The sequence below is a fragment of the Somniosus microcephalus genome, chromosome 4 (genome assembly GCF_052327205.1).
Source record: "Somniosus microcephalus isolate GS21.2 chromosome 4, FLI_Smic_1.0, whole genome shotgun sequence".
In the NCBI taxonomy this organism is placed as follows: Eukaryota; Metazoa; Chordata; class Chondrichthyes; order Squaliformes; family Somniosidae; genus Somniosus; species Somniosus microcephalus.
Window position 1 is genome coordinate 93,255,932 of NC_140990.1, and position 19,391 is coordinate 93,275,322.

At 50.0% G+C, this 19,391-nt stretch overlaps 1 protein-coding gene across 1 annotated transcript; it reads right to left on the reverse strand.

The window, feature by feature from the left end:
• Nucleotides 1–1,756: 1,756 nt before the first annotated feature.
• On the reverse strand, nucleotides 1,757–19,388 carry cideb (cell death inducing DFFA like effector b; the record flags this gene model as incomplete). Its single annotated transcript, XM_085984114.1, has 4 exons — nucleotides 1,757–2,940; nucleotides 13,914–14,101; nucleotides 18,665–18,814; nucleotides 19,353–19,388. Coding segments are annotated over 4 exons (495 nt in total), but the record flags the coding sequence as incomplete, so codon positions are not given.
• Nucleotides 19,389–19,391: the final 3 nt, after the last annotated feature.

Sequence of the window (19,391 nt, forward strand, 5' to 3'; positions counted from 1 at the left end):
TCTCTTGTTTCCGTGGGTCTTGTGAGGTATCGGTGGCTCCGCTGCAGCCTCGCTCGTTGTCCTTGGGCCAGGAGTGCTCAAGGTGCAGGGATCATGGCGCAATCCCGTTGGACTGTCGAGGTACCGCCTCGCCCCTGGGAGCAAGCAGGTCTCTGCTGTCTTGTTCAGTGGGACACGGAGCCATGGGATCTTTCTCGTCCACCCGAGAGGGCAGACGGGCCCCTCGGTTTAACGTCTCGTCCGAAAGACGGCACCGCCAGCAGTGCAGCACTCCCTCAGGACTGCACTGGAGCATCAGTCCTAGATTTTTGTGCTCAGGTCTCTGGAGTGGGGACTTGAACCCACAACCGTCTGACTCAGGCGCGAGTGAGACCGACTGAGCCACAGCTGATGCGATACCCTACAAAAGTGTGTTTATAAGGAGCTTGAATTTGAGAGTCCCAAGCACCAAGCTGACACTGAGTAATGGAAACCTCAAGTTAGAACATAACTTAAGGCGCAACTTAGACCCAAGTTGAAATGTAAATCAAGGAGTAACTTAAACCCAAGTTGAAGTAACTTATGGTACAACTTAAACCCAAGCTAAAACATAACTTAAGGAGTAACTTAAGCCCAATTTGAAATTCAGCTTAAGGAGTAACTTAGTCCCAAATTGAAACATAACTTAGAGTAACTTAGACCCAAGTTCAAATAACTTAAGGTACAACTTAAACCCAAGCTAAAACATAACTTAAGGAGTAACTTAAATCCAACTTGAAATGCAACTTAAGGTGCAACTTAAACCTAAGCTAAAACATAACTCAAGGAGTAACTTAAATCCAAGTTGAAATATAACTTAAGGAGTAACTTAAACCAAGTTGAAATGTAACCTAAGGAGTAACTACTCCACACCCTTTGTTGTCAGCCGCCTCACTCTTTTCCTTTTGCGTTGCAGCTGGCAGAGAGAGCGAGCTGCAGAGCGACCCGATCGTCCATCACAACGCACGGAACTTCGCCCTGGCGCACTTCGTGAAGCGCCGGCAGGATTGGGACAAGCATCAGGCAGCAGATGATGTTCGCTGAGCTGCTGGAGGGTTGAAGGAGGCGAGAGAGAGGGGAGGGTGGAAAGTTCGAGAGAGAGAGGTCAGCAGGCATCGCCCACCTGAATCACGCCACAGGAGTTGAAACGTTACAGCCGTTGCTGCCCTCGGACCTGGGCCGCCATTTTAGTGCCCTCAACAGATCCGACCAGTCGCCGCTGGATTTGAAATTTGTTGTTTGGGAGAGATGAAATTTTAATCCCGTCTAACTCCGTGTGACGAAGCTCATCATGTCACGTTTCCCAGTGTCAAGAGCAGCAACAACTGACAAGAGAGGAAGCCAGTCATTTCCTGCTGGTTTCCTCTGACGATTAGAAACCCGACCTCTCCCGAGGGGAGGATCCCGAGGATTTACCAGCAGCCGCCAACCTACAGCGACGTGCCCCGATGATGGGCCTCTAATTGACCTTGTGCAGACCATTTCCCCACAGGGACGATCCGGGCAGTGGACTTAAAGGGACAGGCCATCTTCACAGCTAAACATGACTGTGATCCAGACTACCCGTGAGCAATGCCACTGGAGGTCAGGTTCAAATACAGCCCCGCCCCAGGACCTGTACTGGAATTGAAGGGGCGGTGCGATCCAAACATTGACTGTCTAACCCTGCACGTGCTGATGCATCTCAGGATTCCCTCCGTGCAGTTTGGTTATAAACCGGCAATCAGTTGACACCACATTCCATCGGTAATGTTTTAATGTCTGATTAGAATGGATAGCTTGTACAATAAAGGTTTTTGCTGATACAGAGACCCCACACAGACCGGAACTACCCGAGTAAAGGTTTTTACATAAACACCTCGTCACATCTCTCAGAAACATCCCGACGAACTTCACAGCCAACGGAAGTACCTTGAAGCGCAGTCACTGCCGTTATGTAGGTGAATGGGGCCGCCATTTTGCGCACAGCAAGATCCCACAAAGGGCGATGAGCTGAATGACCTAGTTAATCTGTTTTTTAGTGATGTTGGTTGAGGGATAAATATTGGCCCCAGGACACCAGGGCGAACTTCACTTCTCTTCTTCCCCCACCCCCCAACCCGCTCTTCTTCCAATAGTGGCCATGGGATCTTTTACGTCCTCCTGAGGGGGCAGACGGCGGGGGGCCCTCGGTTTAACGTCTCATCCGAAAGACGGCACCTCCGACAGTGCAGCGCTCCCTCAGTACCGGCACCGGGCGTGTCAGCCCTGGATTACGGGGCTCGAGTTTCTGGAGTGGGGACTTGAAGGTGAGATCGGCAGACGTGGCCCGCAGGGGCTGTGGATCGGGAGACTCCCTTCCCAGGAATTCCAAGCTCGTAACCTTGAAAGAAATTGAAAAGCAGCAGCCTGTAATTTATTCGCAGGGAGAATCTCCGGCTGGATGGGAATGGAACTGAGAGCAACTGGAGGGGCGATCCACGGAAATTCCCAACGAAGACAAGCGAGGGTTGCCCTGGGCTTCCCAGTGGCAGCGACGACAGTGTGTCTGCTGAGGTCAGGAATCGAAGAGAAATAATTCTCCGCCCTCTGCATCCCCGCGATTCAGGGTTATCAGAGATAGCGACAGGGGTGTCTGATCTGTTTAAATCCCAGGAGAAAGAGGGGAGGAGCCACACAGGAAGGACAAGACTAGATTTAAGAGTGGCAAAAGTCCGATCAATGATACTGACGCACTGATAGTGTGTGCGTATCCGTGTGTGTGAGTGTGTGTCTGTGTGCGCGTGTCTGTGTGCGCATGCATGTGCGCCTACACCGCTGGGTTAGTCGTAGTACACTGCGATGTTGTCATTTCCGTCCACTAGGCGTCGGGTAAAGGAGGAACCTGTGACAAGGATCTGGCCAACCGCGTACATCAGCGAAGAGATCACACGAAGCAACTCCCTACAGGAATAAAGGAAAAACACACCAAGTTAGATCCCAGGGCAGGTAGAGCACGGGTTAGATACAGAGTAAAGCTCCCTCTACAATGCCCCATCAAACACTCCCAGGGCAGGTACAGCACGGGTTAGATACAGAGTAAAGCTCCCTCTACACTGTCCCAGCAAACACTCCCAGGGCAGGTACAGCACGGGTTAGATACAGAGTAAAGCTCCCTCTACACTGCCCCATCAAACACTCCCAGGGCAGGTACAGCATGGGTTAGATACAGAGTTAAGCTCCCTCTACACTGTCCCATTAAACACTCCCAGGGCAGGTACAGCACGGGTTAGATACAGAGTTAAGCTCCCTCTACACTGTCCCATCAAACACTCCCAGGGCAGGTACAGCATGGGTTAGATACAGAGTAAAGCTCCCTCTACACTGTCCCATCAAACACTCCCAGGGCAGGTACAGCACGGGTTAGATACAGAGTGTGATGAAATATTCCATTCATCACTCATCAGTATTTCTCTGCCTGTGACTGTGGTTGGTTTCAGTTTCATTTCCATTGTATTGTACTGTGTGTAGGGCTCCGCCCATACCTGGCTCCTATGTAAGCTGGCCTAGCCTGCAGCACATCCAGTACGGCAGACCTCTGGATGGAAGATACATTCTCCTCTGTGTGTTACCTTCTAAGTCAATAAAAGCCTTGTTTTGTTTCGCTAACATCGAGTCTTGGATTTATTGAGGCACATCAATTTTATTGACTTAATTTTCAACACAATGGATCAACTCTTGAAACCCGAACGTTTGGATTTGGACCAGCATGCTTCGGATGCATCGGCACGCTTCGGACACTGGTTTATGTGTATGGAATTCTTCCTGGACAATTCCGCAGCCGTCAAAGACGCTACGGACGCTGCGAGTATGAAACTCGGAATTCTGCGGAATTGGGTAAGCCACCGGGTTTACCCCCTCATCCAAGACGCCGACACGTACCCGGCCGCCTGCGACATCTTAAAGGCGCATTACCAGCAGCCTACGAATGAGGTGTATGCTAGGCATCTGCTCGCTACTCGCGCACAGCGACCTGGGGAATCGGTGGAGGAGTTCCTAGGCACCCTGAAAACGCTTGGCAAAGACTGCAAGTGCCAAGATGTAAAAGCCGCAGTGTACACTGACGAGCTTGTTCGCAATGCCTTTATCACAGGCCTCAGCTCCACTTACATCCGGCAGAGACTGCTGGAAAAAACGGGATTGGACCGGAAACAGGCTGCGGACACAGCACGATCCCTGGATGTGGCCCAGAGAAACTCGGATGCCTACTCTTCAGCCCACGCCGTCCACGCCGCCACGTGTGCACCAAGGGCGCCGCCATCTTGGAAGGCATCTTCCCCGCCCAGCAGCCCGACACCGTTGGGGCCCCGCTCTCCCCCCAGAAGCCCTACGACAGCCGCGACGCGTCGGGGACCCAACTGCTACTTCTGCGGGCAGCCGAAGCACACCAGAAACCTGTGCCCGGTGAAAGGCACCACCTGCTTTAACTGCGGTAAGAAGGGGCACTTCAGGAAGGTGTGCAGAGGGAACCCCGCCGGAAAACCCGCCACCGCCGCGTGTGCGCCGTGGGAGCGGCCATCTTGGACGCCATCTTGCCCGACCTCGTGGGGTCCGCCATCTTGTGAGCAGACAGCGTGGACGCCATCTTGTCTCGATCAGGGCCCTACAGTGGCATCGGTCACAGTGGACCAGACCAGGCCGCACCCGCTAGCCAAATCAATGGTGGACATCGAGGTAAACGGGTGCAGGGTTAAATGTTTAATTGACAGTGGAAGCACGGAGAGTTTTATCCACCCTGAACTGGTACAACAACTCTCCCTAAAGGTGGTCCCTACTCGGGGTACCATCTCTATGGCTGATAAAACCCAGACATCGACCATTATGGGTTACTGCATGGTACAATTGTCCGTTAACGGAACTGTATACGATAATTTTAAAGTATTAATCATGAAGAATCTATGTGCGAGCGTGATCTTGGGCCTGGATTTCCAGTGCTACCACCAAAGCATCACGCTCAATTACGGTGGGTCCCAGCCGCCCCTCACAGTGTGCGGTCTGGCTACCCTGAAGGTAAAGCCGCCTTCGCTATTCGCGAACCTTACCCCTAACTGCCGGCCAATAGCGACCATAAGCAGGAGGTACAGCTGGGAGGACAGGCGGTTTATCGCGACCGAGGTAGACAGGCTCCTGAAAGAGCGCATTATTGAACGCAGTAATAGCCCGTGGCGCGCCCAAGTGGTGGTGGTAAGGGGTAGCGAGAAGAAACAGATGGTGATCGACTATAGCCAAACGATCAACAGGTACACCCAACTAGACGCCTACCCGCTACCCCGCATATCAGAAATGGTGAACCAAATCGCCCAATACCGGGTGTTCTCCACCATCGACCTCAAGTCAGCGTACCACCAGCTCCCTATCAGACCAGAGGACCGCCCGTACACCGCCTTCGAGGCGAACGGACGCCTCTACCAATTCCTCAGAGTCCCCTTTGGGGTGACGAATGGGGTCTCGGTCTTCCAGAGGGAGATGGACCGCATGGTCGATGACCACCGCTTGCAGGCAACCTTCCCCTACCTCGACAATGTCACCATCTGTGGTCACAACCAGCAGGATCACGACTCGAACCTCGAGAGGTTCCTGAAAACCGCACAAAAACTCAACCTCACCTACAACGAGGACAAGTGCGTTTACAACACCACGCGCCTCTGCATACTAGGCAGCGTGGTGGAGAATGGGGAAATCGGACCAGACCCCGACCGATTGCGCCCCCTACGGGAGCTGCCCCTGCCCAACACTCCCAAAGCCCTGAAAAGGTGCCTGGGGTTATTTTCTTATTATTCCCAATGGGTCCCCAACTACTCCGACAAAGCCCGCCCCCTCTTGAAAGCATCCTCTTTTCCGCTCTCTGCTGAGGCCCATGCCGCCTTCAAAAGCATTAAGCAGGATATTGAGCGGGCCACGCTACAGGCAGTGGACGAGAACACTCCCTTTCAAGTGGAAAGTGATGCGTCTGACTTTGCCTTGGCGGCCACCCTCAACCAGGCGGGGCGGCCCGTAGCTTTCTTCTCGAGGACCCTCCAAGGGCCCGAGATCAGACACTCCTCCGTAGAAAAGGAGGCCTAAGCCATCGTGGAGGCAGTGCGCCACTGGCGCCACTACCTAGTTGGCAAACGCTTCACCCTACTTACCGACCAGCGGTCGGTAGCGTTTATGTTCAATAATAAACAGAGGGGGAAGATTAAAAATGATAAGATTCTGAGGTGGCGGATCGAGCTCTCCACCTTCGATTATGACATCATTTACCGGCCAGGGGCCCTTAACGAATCCCCCGACGCCCTTTCACGAGGGATGTGTGCCAGCGCCACCGGGGATCGGCTACAGACCCTCCACAATGACCTCTGCCACCCAGGGGTCACGCGGCTGTTCCACTTCATAAAGTCCCGCAACTTACCCTACTCGATTGAGGAAGTTCGGTCCCTGACCAGGAACTGTCGCACTTGCGCTGAGTGCAAGCCTCAGTTCTACCGCCCAGATAGAGCCCACTTAATCAAAGCTACACGGCCCTTTGAGCGGCTCAGCTTAGATTTCAAGGGCCCCCTCCCGTCCGTCGACCGCAATGTTTACTTCCTGAACATTGTGGATGAATACTCTCGTTTCCCATTCGCCTTCCCCTGCCCAGACATGACCAGCGCCACGGTCATTAAATGCCTCAACAGCCTGTTCTGCCTGTTCGGTATGCCGAGCTACATCCAGACGGATAGGGGGGCGCCCTTCATGAGTGAAGAGCTACGCCAGTACATGCTGTCCAGGGGGATCGCCACGAGCCGTACCACCAGCTACAACCTCCGGGGTAATGGTCAAGTGGAGCGAGAGAACGGGACAGTATGGAAAGCAGTCACTCTAGCTCTAAGGACCAAAGGCCTCCCTATCTCCCGCTGGCAGGAAGTCCTCCCAGATGTGCTCCATTCGATACGGTCGCTATTGTGTACTGCCACTAATGCCACGCCTCACGAGCGAATGTTTGTCTTTCCCCGGAAATCCACCTCAGGCGTATCCATGCCATCATGGCTCTCCACCCCGGGTCCGGTATTCGTGCGAAGGCATGTGAGGGGCCACAAGACGGACCCTCTCGTGGAGTCAGTGCACCTACTCCACGCCAACCCCCAATATGCGTATGTCCGGCACGCCGACGGAAGGGAGGACACCGTGTCCATAAAAGACGTCGCCCCAGCCGGTAACGACAACAACCACGACAACAGCAGCAACAACGACCACAGCAATTCTTACCCACCCACTACTCTTTCATCACCCCCGGAAGAACATCGACCAACGGTACCCCCACCAACTACCCCTTCAACAACCCTGGCGGCACCCCCAGCAGAGACCCAGGAGGCCACCGGGGACACCCAGCCGACACCCGCGGCACCACAACAGCCACGTCGGTCGCAGAGGACTATCAAACCCCCGAACAGACTAAATCTATAGAAGGGGTGAATGTGATGAAATATTCCATTCATCACTCATCAGTATTTCTCTGCCTGTGACTGTGGTTGGTTTCAGTTTCATTTCCATTGTATTGTACTGTGTGTAGGGCTCCGCCCATACCTGGCTCCTATGTAAGCTGGCCCAGCCTGCAGCACATCCAGTACGGCAGACCTCTGGATGGAAGATACATTCTCCTCTGTGTGTTACCTTCTAAGTCAATAAAAGCCTTGTTTTGTTTCGCTAACATCGAGTCTCGGATTTATTGAGGCACATCACAGAGTAAAGCTCCCTCTACACTGTCCCATCAAACACTCCCAGGACAGGTACTGCACGGGTTAGATACAGAGTAAAGCTCCCTCTACACTGTCCCATCAAACACTCCCAGGGCAGGTACAGCACGTGTTAGATACAGAGTAAAGCTTCCACTACACTGTCCCATCAAACACTCCCAGAGCAGGTACAGCACGGGTTAGATACAGAGTAAAGCTCCCTCTACACTGTCCCATCAAACACTCCCAGGGCAGGTACAGCACAGGTTAGATACAGAGTAAAGCTCCCTCTACACTGTCCCATCAAACACTCCCAGGGCAGGTACAGCACGGGTTAGATACAGAGTAAAGCTTCCACTACACTGTCCCATCAAACACTCCCAGGGCAGGAGTCCCTCTGCTTATTTTCTGTAACTACGCATTAAGGCCTATGTTGCGGGCTGGTATCGAGTTTTGTGAGGCTCTGTCTGGGTGTTTTTGCACCTGCCGTTGGCTTTGGCCAGTTTTCCCCGATTGGCAGAGGCGAAGACAGAAAAATGTCAACTATCTGTGCGTCCGTCACTGCTGAAACCAAACAGAGGCCTCGATGGGCCTACATCCTGCTTCACTGTTGACTGTGGTCTAACCTTGGGAATTAAAGTTAGCCGAGTCTGTTTGTACTGGAAACAGACAGTGATTACTAAATGCTTGATGGAACTGCTCGATTGAGATATTTTACTATTCTGATTAATAGCCGTGGTTAGGGGCTCTGGGCCTGCTCAATGTGCTGCTCTCCATGGCTGTCGGCTTCAAGCCTGTTGCTATATGTTGGCAGAGGCTGGTGTCGGGAGCAGTGAGACCGGAGACCCAGTGAGTATTTAAACTCACTTTCGCGGGCTTTTTTTTACAGAGGCTGGTGTCGGGAGCAGTGAGACTGGAGACCCAGTGAGTATTTAAACTCACTTTCGTGGGCTTTCTTTGCAGAGGCTGGTGTCGGGAGCAGTGAGACCGGAGATCCAGTGAGTATTTAAACTCACTTTCGCGGGCTTTCTTTACAGAGGCTGGTGTCGGGAGCAGTGAGACCGGAGACCCAGTGAGTATTTAAACTCACTTTCGCGGGCTTTCTTTGCAGAGGCTGGTGTTGGGAGCAGTGAGACCGGAGACCCAGTGAGTATTTAAACTCACTTTCGCGGGCTTTCTTTGCAGAGGCTGGTGTTGGGAGCAGTGAGACCGGAGACCCAGTGAGTATTTAAACTCACTTTCACGGGCTTTCTTTGCAGAGGCTTACCAATCTCAGACCGGCGGTGGTGTTCCAGAGCCACGTCACGATTCAAAACGTGACGCGGGCAGGAGGGAGCAGCTGATTGGGTTAGTACGGCCAGGGAGTATTTATTACTACTCTATAGTTTGACAGTTAAGGTTCATAGTTTATAAAATTTAGAAGGTCTTAATTTTTTTGTGGTTATAGTTTCTAGTGCTAGTAACCAAGGGCCCTTGAGTATATCATTTAATTGTAGTGTAATTGGTGGTATTGATTTGATTTAAGTTAATTTAAATTAATTGAAGGGTAAGTCATGGCAGGACAGCTCGGTGCCGTGGTATGCTCCTCCTGCACTATGTGGGAAATCAGGGACACTTCCTCTGTCTCTGACGACCATGTGTGTGGGAAGTGTATCCAGCTGCAGCTACTGGCAGACCGCATTGCGGCGCTGGAGCTGCGAATGGATACATACTGGAGCATTCGCGATGCTGAGGACGTCATGGATATCACATTTAATCAGTTGGTCACACCGCAGGTAAAGGCTGCACAGGCAGGAAGGGAATGGGTGACTGCCAGGCAGAGTAGTAGGTGCAGGCAGGTAGTGCAGGAGTCCCCTGTGGCCATCCCCCTCTCAAACAGATATACCGCTTTGGATATTGTTGGGGGGGGTGGCTTATCGGGGAAAGACAGCAGCAGCCAACTTCCTGGCACCGTGGGTGGTTCTACTGCACGGGACAGGAGGAAAAATAGTGGGCGAGCTATAGTAATAGGGGATTCTATTGTAAGGGGAATAGATAGGTGTTTCTGTGGCCACAAACGAGACTCCAGGATGGTATGTTGCCTCCCTGGTGCAAGGGTCAAGGATGTCTCAGAGCGGCTGCAGAGCATTCCGGAGGGGGAGGAGGAGCAGCCAGTTGTTGTGGTGCATATAGGTACCAACGATATAGGTAAAAACCGGGATGAGGTCCTAAAAGCTGAATATAGGGAGTTAGGAGGTAAATTAAAAAATAGGACCTCAAAGGTAGTAATCTCAGGATTGCTACCAGTGCCACATGTTAGTCAGAGTAGAAATAGAAGGATATTTCAGATGAATACGTGGCTAGAGGAATGGTGCAAGGGGGAGGGTTTCAAATTCCTGGGACATTGGAACCGGTTCTGGGGGAGGTGGGACCAGTTCAAACCGGATGGTTTGCACCTGGGCAGGGCCGGGACCGATGTCCTAGGGGGAGTGTTTGCTAGTGCTGTTGGGGAGGGTTTAAACTAAAATGACAGGGAGTTGGGAACCTGTGCAGGGAGACAGAGGAATGGGAAACAAGGATAGAAGCAAAAGACAGGAAGGAGAAAAGCAAAAGTGGCAGGCAGAGAAATCAAGCATTTAAATCAAACATGGCTACAGTAAATAATAGTTCTAAAAGGTCTAAGAGTGTTAAAAAAAAAACCCTGAAGGCTTTGTGTCTTAATGCGAGGCGCATTCGCAATAAGGTGGATGAATTAGCTGCGCAAATAGATGTAAATGGATATGATATGACTGGATTACAGAAACATGGCTCCAGGGTGACCAAGGCTGGGAACTCAACATCCAGGGGTATTCAATATTCAGGAAAGACAGGCAAAAAGGAAAAGGAGGTGGGGTAGCATTGCTGGTTAAAGAGGAGATTAACACAACAATAAGGAAGGATATTAGCTCTGATGATGTGGAATCTGTATGGGTAGAGCTGAGAAATACCAAGAGGCAAAAAACGTTAGTGGGAGTTGTATACAGACCCCCAAACAGTAATGCCGAGGTTGGGGATGGCATTAAACGGGAAATTAGAGACGTGTGCAATAAGGGCACAGCAGTTATCATGGGTGACTTTAATCTACATATAGATTGGGCTAACCAAATTAGTAACAATACTGTGGAGGAGGAATTCCTGGAGTGTATACGGGATGGTTTCCTGGACCAATATGTTGAGGAACCAACCAGAGATCAGGCCATCTTACACTGGGTATTATGTAATGAGAAAGGATTAATTAGCAATCTTGTTGTGCGAGGCCCCTTGGGTCGGAGCAATCATAATATGATCAAATTCTTCATTAAGATGGAGAGTGAAGTAGTTGACTCAGAGACTAGGGTCCTGAATTTAAATAAAGGAAACTACGATGGTATGAGGTGCGAGTTGGTTAGGATGGATTGGGGAATGTTACTTAAAGGGTTGACTGTGGATATGCAATGGCAAACATTTAAATATCGCATGGATGAACTACAGAATTTGTTCATCCGTTTGGCATAAGAATAAAACAAAAAAGTTGACTCAACTGTGGCTAACAAGGGAAATTAGGGATAGCATAAGATCCAAGGAGAGGACATATAAATTGGCCAGAAAAAGCAGCAAACCTGAGGATTGGGAGCAGTTTAGGGTTCAGCAAAGGAGGACAAAGGGATTAATTAAGAGGGGGAAAATAGAGTATGAGAGTAAGCTTGCAGGGAACATAAAAACTGACTGTGAAAGCTTCTATAGATATGGGAAGAGAAAAAGATTGGTGAAGTCAAGCGTAGGTCCCTTGCAGTCAGAATCAGGGGGATTTATAATGGGGAACAAAGAAATGGCGACCAGTTAAATACATACTTTGGTTCTGTCTTCACAAAGGAGGACACAAATAACCTCCCAGAGATGTCGGGGAACATAAGGTCGAATGAGAGGGAGGGACTGAATGAAATCAGTATTTGTGGGGAAATGGTGTAAAGGAAATTGACGGGATTGAAGGCCGATAAATCCCCAGGGCCTGATAATCTACATCCTTGGGTACTTAAGGAAGTGGCCCTAGAAATAGTAGATGCATTGCTGGTCATCTTCCAGAACTCGATAGACTCTGGAACAGTACCCATGGATTGGAGGGTAGCTAATGTTACCCCACTATTCAAAAAAGGTGGTAGAGAGAAAACGGGGAATTATAGACCGGTAAGCCTGACATCAGTAGTGGGGAAAATGCTAGAGTCCATTATAAAAGATGTAATAGCAGAGCACTTGGAAAACAGTGACAGGATCGGACAAAGTCAACATGGATTTACAAAAGGTAAATCGTGCTTGACAAATCTACTGGAATTTTTTGAGGATGTAACTGATAGAATAGATAAGGGAGAACCAGTGGATGTGGTGTATTTGAACTTTCAGAAGGCTTTTGATAAGGTCCCGCATAAGAGATTAGCGTGTAAAGTTAAAGTACATGGGATTGGGGGCAAGGTACTGACTTGGATAGAGAACTGTCTGGCAGACAGGAAGCAACGAGTTGGAATAAACGGCTCTTTTTCCGAGTGGCAGGCAGTGACTAGTGGGGTACCGCAGAGATCGGTGCTAGGACCCCAGCTATTCACAATATATATTAATGATCTAGACGAGGGAACTAGATGTAATATCTCCAAGTTTGCAGACGACAAAATGCTGGGTGGGAGGGTGTGCTGTGAGGAGGATGCCAAGAAACTACAGGGTGATTTGGACAGGTTGGGTGATTGGGCAGATGTATCGCAGATGCAGTATAATGTGGATAAATGCGAGGTTATCCACTTTGGTGGCAAAAACAGGAAGGCAGATTATTACCTGAACGGCAATAGATTGGGAAAAGGGGAAGTGCAACGAGACCTGGGAGTCCTGTGCACCAGTCGCTGAAGGTAAGCATGCAGGTGCAGCAGGCGGTTAAGAAGGAAAATGGTATGTTGGCCTTCGTAGCGAGAGGATTCGAGTACAGGAGCAAGGATGTCTTGCTGCAGTTGTACAGGGCCTTGGTGAGACCACACCTTGAGTATTGTGTGCGGTTTTGGTCGCCTTATCTGAGGAAGGATGTTCTTGCCATGGAGAGAGTGCAGCGAAGATTCACCAGACTGATACCTGGGATGGCAGGAATGACGTATGAGGAGAGATTGGATCGATTGGGCTTATACTCACTGGAGTTTAGAAGAATGAGAGGGGATCTCATTGAAACTTATAAAATTCTAACAGGACTAGACAGACTAGATGCAGGAAGGGTGTTCCCGATGGCGGGGAGTCCAGAACCAGGGGTCACAGTCTAAGGATAAGGGGTAAGCCATTTAGGACAGAGATGAGGCGGAATTTCTTCACCCAGAGAGTGGTGAGCCTGTGGAATTCTCTACCACAGAAGGCAGTTGAGGCCAATTCATTAAATATATTCAAGAAGGAGTTGGATATATTTCTTAAGGCTAAAGGGATCAACTGATATGGGGAGAAGGCAGGGACAGGGTACTGAGTTTGGATGATCAGCCATGGTCTCATTGAATGGCGGAGCAGGCTCGAGGGGCCGAATGGCCTACTCCTGCTCCTATCTTCCATGTTGCTCCTTTTCTGACTAAAGGTCTGAGCCACTTTCCTGTGCTACTGCCCATGAGTAAAGGCACAAAAGCTCCTTCAATAGCCACTATGCTTGTGTCCAACGTGCTAGGCCGTGAACTGGTTCCTTTCCCTCTCGCAGAAGGCCGCGGGTATACACTCCGGAGACTCGAGCCCTCATAATCCAGGGCCGACACTCCCAGTGCCAGTACTGAGGGAAGTGCTGCACTGTCGGGGGGGCCGTCTCTCGGACGCAACATGAAAACCGAGGGACCCCCCCCCCCGTCTGCCCTTTCAGGTGGAGGTAAGAGTTCCCGCGGCTGCTATTGGAAGAAGAGCAGCGGGAGTTCTCCCCGGTGTCCTGGGGCCTATATTTATCTCTCAAACCAAAATCATTAAATGACAGATTAACTGGGTCATTCATCTCATTGCTGCTTGTGGGATCTCACTGTGCACAACATGGCCACCTCCCTGCCGACAGAGCGACGGTGACAGCACCTCAAACGAAGCCACTGCACGTGTAGGGTTTAGGGATGCTGGATGGGTGTGTCATTCTTTGCAGGCCCCGGCCTCCCTCTCCCGCCCACAACGAGAGCGACGTGATTCAGCCCACCCTTTTACCTGATGACCTTCTTTGGACCCAGACACTTGATGTCAAAGGTCATGGAGTACAGGCCATAGAAGGTGGCCCTGATGTTGACGGAGCCGAAGAGGTCCTTGGGGTTGAGCTTGTAGATATCGAAGGTGATCCGGGCGATGTCTTTGGTGTTCTTGGGATTCTGGGTCAGTGAGTACGAAATCGCGCCACCCTGCAATAAAATGTCAACTGCCTATTATGGGTTAGATACAGAGTAAATCTCCCTCTACACTGTCCCATCAAACACTCCCAGGGCAGGTTTAGCACGGGTTAGATACAGAGGAAAGCTCCCTCTACACTGTCCCATCAAACACTCCCAGGGCAGGTACAGCACAGGTTAGATACAGAGTAAATCTCCCTCTACACTGTCCCATCAAACACTCCCAGGGCAGGTTTAGCACGGGTTAGATACAGAGGAAAGCTCCCTCTACTCTGTCCTATCAAACACTCCCAGGGCAGGTTTAGCACGGGTTAGATACAGAGGAAAGCTCCCTCTACTCTGTCCCATCAAACACTCCCAGGGCAGGTACAGCACGGGTTAGATACAGAGGAAAGCTCCCTCTACACTGTCCCATCAAACACACCCAGAAGGTACCGCACAGGTTAGATATAGAGTAAAGCTCCCTCTACACTGTCCCAACAAACACTCCCAGGGCAGGTACAGCACGGGTTAGATACAGAGTAAAGCTCCCTCTACACTGTCCCAACAAACACTCCCAGGGCAGGTACAGCACGGGTTAGATATAGAGTAAAGCTCCCTCTACACTGTCCCAACAAACACTCCCAGGACAGGTACAGCACGGGTTAGATAGAGATTAAAGCTCCCTCTACATTATCCCATCAAACACTGCCAGGGCAGGTACAGCATGGGTTAGATACAGAGTAAAGCTCCTCTACACTGTCCCATCGAACACTCCCAGGGCAGGTGCAGCACAGGTTAGATACAGAGTAAAGCTCCCTCTACACTGTCCCATCAAACACTTCCAGGGCAGGTACAGCACAGGTTAGATACAGAGTAAAGCTCCCTCTACACTGTCCCATCAAACACGCCCAGGGCACGTACAGCACAAGTTAGATACAGAGTAAAGCTCCCTCTACACTGTCCCATCAAACACTCCCAGGGCAGATACAGCACGGGTTAGATACAGAGTAAAGCTCCCTCTACACGGTCCCATCAAACACTACCAGGGCAGGTACAGCACGGGTTAGATACAGAGTAAAGCTCCCTCTACACTGTCCCGTCAAACACTCCCAGGGCAGGTACAGCACGGGTTAGATACAGAGTAAAGCTCCCTCTACACTGTCCCATCAAACACTCCCAGGGCAGATACAGCACGGGTTAGATACAGAGTAAAGCTCCCTCTACACGGTCCCATCAAACACTACCAGGGCAGGTACAGCACGGGTTAGATACAGAGTAAAGCTCCCTCTACACGGTCCCATCAAACACTGCCAGGGCGTGGTACAGCACGGGTTAGATACAGAGTAAAGCTCCCCTACACTGTCCCATCAAACACTCCCAGGGCATTACAGACCTACGTTGCTGGTTGGTTCCAAGGTTTGCGAGGCTCTGTCATGGTGTTTTTGCAACTACGCATTGGCTTGTGCCAGTTTTCCCGATTGGCAGAGATGAAGACGGAATAATAAAACCTATTCATGTATCCGTCACTGCTAAAACCAAACAGAGGCCTCGATGGGCCTACATCCTGCTTCACTGTTAACTGTGGTCTGACCTTGGGAACTAAAGTTAGCTGAGTCTGTTTGTACTGGAAAGAGACCCTGATTACTAAATGCATGATAATACCGCTCGATTGAGATATTTTACTGTTCCAATTAATACAGGTGATTTGGTTGGGATTACGGAAACGTGGCTCAAGGATAGCCAAGGCAGGGAACTTAACATCCAGGGGTATTCGATATTCAGGAAAGATAGGCAAAAAGGAAAGTGAACTGGGGTAGCATTACTGGTTAAAGAAGGGATTAACACAATTGTAATGAAGGATATTAGCTCTGATGATGTGGAATCTGTATGGGTAGAATTGAGAAATACTAAGGGGAAGAAAACGTTAGTGTGAGTGGTATATAGACCTCCAAACAGTAAGGCGGAGGTTGGGGATGGCATTAAAAGGGAAATTAAAGAAGCGTGCAATAAAGGCACAGCAGTCATCATGGGTGACTTTAATCTACATATAGATTGGGCTAACCAAATTAGTAACAATACTGTGGAGGAGGAATTCCTGGACCAATATGTCGAGGAACCAACCAGAGATCAGGCCATCTTAGACTGGGTATTATGTAACGAGAAAGGATTAATTAGCAATCTTGTTCTACGAGGCCCCTTGGGTCAGAGCGATCATAATATGATCGAATTCTTCATTAAGATGGAGAATGAAGCAGTTGACTCAGAGACTAGGGTCCTCAATTTAAATAAAGGAAACTACGATGGTCTGAGGAGCGAGTTGGGTAGGATTGATTGGGGAATGGCACTCAAAGGGTTGACGGTGGATAGGCAATGGCAAACGTTCAAAGACCGAATGGATGAACTACAGAATTTGTTCATCCCAGTTTGGCATAAAAATAAAACAAAAAGGTGACTCAACCGTGGCTAACAAGGGAAATTAGGGATAGCATAAGATCCAAGGACAGGACATATAAACTGGCCAGAAAAAGCAATAATCCTGAGGATTGGGATCAGTTTAGGATTCAACAAAGGAGGACAAAGGGATTAATTAAGAAAGGGAAAATAGATTATGAGAGTAAGCTTTCAGGGAACATAAAAACTGACTGTAAAAGCTTTTATAGATATGTGAAGAGAAAAAGATTGGTGAAGTCAAGCGTAGGTCCCTTGCAGTCAGAATCAGGGGAATTTATAATGGGGAACAAAGAAATGGCAGACCAATTAAATACATACTTTGGTTCTGTCTTCACAAAGGAGGACACAAATAACCTGCCAGAGATGCTGGGGAACATAGGGTCTGATGAAAGGGTGGAACTGAAAGAAATCAGTATTTGTAGGGAAATGGTGTTAGGAAAATTGATGGGACTGAAGGCCGATAAATCCCCAGGGCCTGATAATCTACATCCTAGGGTATTTAAGGAAGTGGCCCTAGAGATAGTAGATGCATTGCTGGTCATCTTCCAGAACTCGATAGACTCTGGGACGGTACCCATGGATTGGAGGGTAGCTAATGTTACCCCACTATTCAAAAAAGGTGGTAGAGAAAAAGCAGGGAATTATAGACTGGTAAGCCTGACATCGGTAGTGGGGAAAATGCTAGAGTCCATTATAAAAGATGTAATAGCAGAGCACTTGGAAAGTAGCGACAGGATCGGACAAAGTCAACATGGATTTACAAAAGGTAAATCATACTTGACTAATCTACTGGAATTTTTTGAGGATGTAACTGGTAAAATAGATAAGGTAAAACCAGTGGATGTGGTGTATTTGGACTTTCAGAAGGCTTTCGATAAGGTCCCGCATAAGAGATTAGCGTGCAAAATTAAGGCACATGGGATTGGGGGCAAGGTATTGACTTGGATAGAGAACTGGTTGGCGGACAGAAAGCAAAGAGTTGGAATAAACGGGTCGTTTTCCGAGTGGCAGACAGTGACTAGTGGGGTACCGCAAGGATCGGTCCCAGGACCCTAGCTGTTCACAATATATATTAATGATCTGGACGAGGGAATTGGATGTAATATCTCCAAATTTGCAGACAACACAAAGCTGGGTGGGAGGGTATGCTGTGAGGAGGATGTCGAGAAACTCCAGGACGATTTGGACAGGTTGGGTGATTGGGCAGAAACATGGCAAATGCACTATAATGTGGATAAATGTGAGGTTATCCACTTTGGTGGCAAAAACAGGAAGGCAGATTATTTTTTGAATGGCAATAGATTGGAAGAAGGGGAAGTGCAAAGAGACTTGGGTGTTTTTGTGCACCAGTCGCTGAAGGTAAGCATGCAGGTACAGCAGGTGGTTAAGGCGGCAAATGGTATGTTGGCCTTCGTAGCAAGAGGGTTCGAGTACAGGAACAAGGATGTCTTGCTGCAGTTGTACAGGGCCTTGGTGAGACCACACCTTGAGTATTGTGTGCAGTTTTGGTCACCATACCTGAGGAAGGACGTTCTTGCCATGGAGGGAGTGCAGCGAAGATTCACCAGGCTGATACCTGGGATGGCAGGAATGACTTATGAGGAGAGATTGTGTCGATTGGGCTTATACTCACTGGAGTTTAGAAGATTGAGAGGGGATCTCATCGAAACCTATAAAATTCTGTCAGGCCTGAACAGACTAGATGCAGGAAGGATGTTTCTGATGGCCGGGGAGTCCAGAACCAGGGGTCATAGTCTAAGGATAAGGGGTAAGCCATTTAGGGCTGAAATGAGGAGGAATTTCTTCACCCAGAGAGTGGTGAACCTGTGGAATTCTCTGCCACAGAGGGCGGTGGAGGCCAGTTCATTAAATATATTCAAGAAGGAGTTGGATATATTTCTTAAGGCTAAAGGGATCAAGGGATATGGGGAGAAGGCAGGGACAGGGTACTGAATTTGGATGATCAGCCATGATCTCATTGAATGGCGGAGCAGGCTCGAGGGGCCGTATGGCCTACTCCTGCTCCTATCTTCTATGTTTCTGGCTCAGGGGCAGTGTCTCCCCCTCCACTCCGCTCCCTGCCTAAGTTGTTACATTTAATGACCCGCGAAGGCCATGAAGGAACCGTTCCAACTGACACACCTTGGGCGATTTCCATCGCTGTCCTTTCTCCAAAACCATTAACGTCATGTCATCATCCAGGTGCTCAAAGAAGTCCTCGCCCTCCACAACTGTGCCGTCCTCCTCCAGAACCACGCTGATCACCTGGGTGATGAGGAGAGCATCAACAGCCTGCGGGGAAGGGCAAACAAGCGTTAGGGAGGCACAGCAATCAGGTCACCTACAGTTATCACATGTGTTGTTGGACGATCTTGTCTGCTGTTGCATGTGTGTGTCTCAATATATGTGTACATTATTGCAATTGTGTTATTGGGTGCGTGCGCCGTAGGGTGTGCGCGTCATTGGGTGTGTGTTTGCGTGTGGGGCAGTCCTGCGCTTCTGTGGCGGAGGCATGTGGGGTGTGTCCGTATAGGGGGAGGCGTGTGTGTGTGTGGTGTGTGGATTGTGTGTGAAGGGAGGTGTGTTTGGGAGCGGTGTTTGCACGATGGACAGGTCTGTGTGTTGTGTGTGTGTGTGTGGTGCGTGTGCGTGTGCGGGCGGTGTGTGAGAGTGTGACGGTGTGTGTGATGTGTGGGGAGCTGTGCTTGGGTGGTGTGTTGGAGGTGCGAGGGTTGGGGGGGGGTGTGTTTGTGGAGATGTCTCCGTCGACATCACTCCTCGTGCCAGTTCTGGGCACCCCCTCATTACCCCGTCGCCCCATGGCACCTACCTTGTTGATGAGCTCCCCCAGGGTCCCGGCCGTCAACCC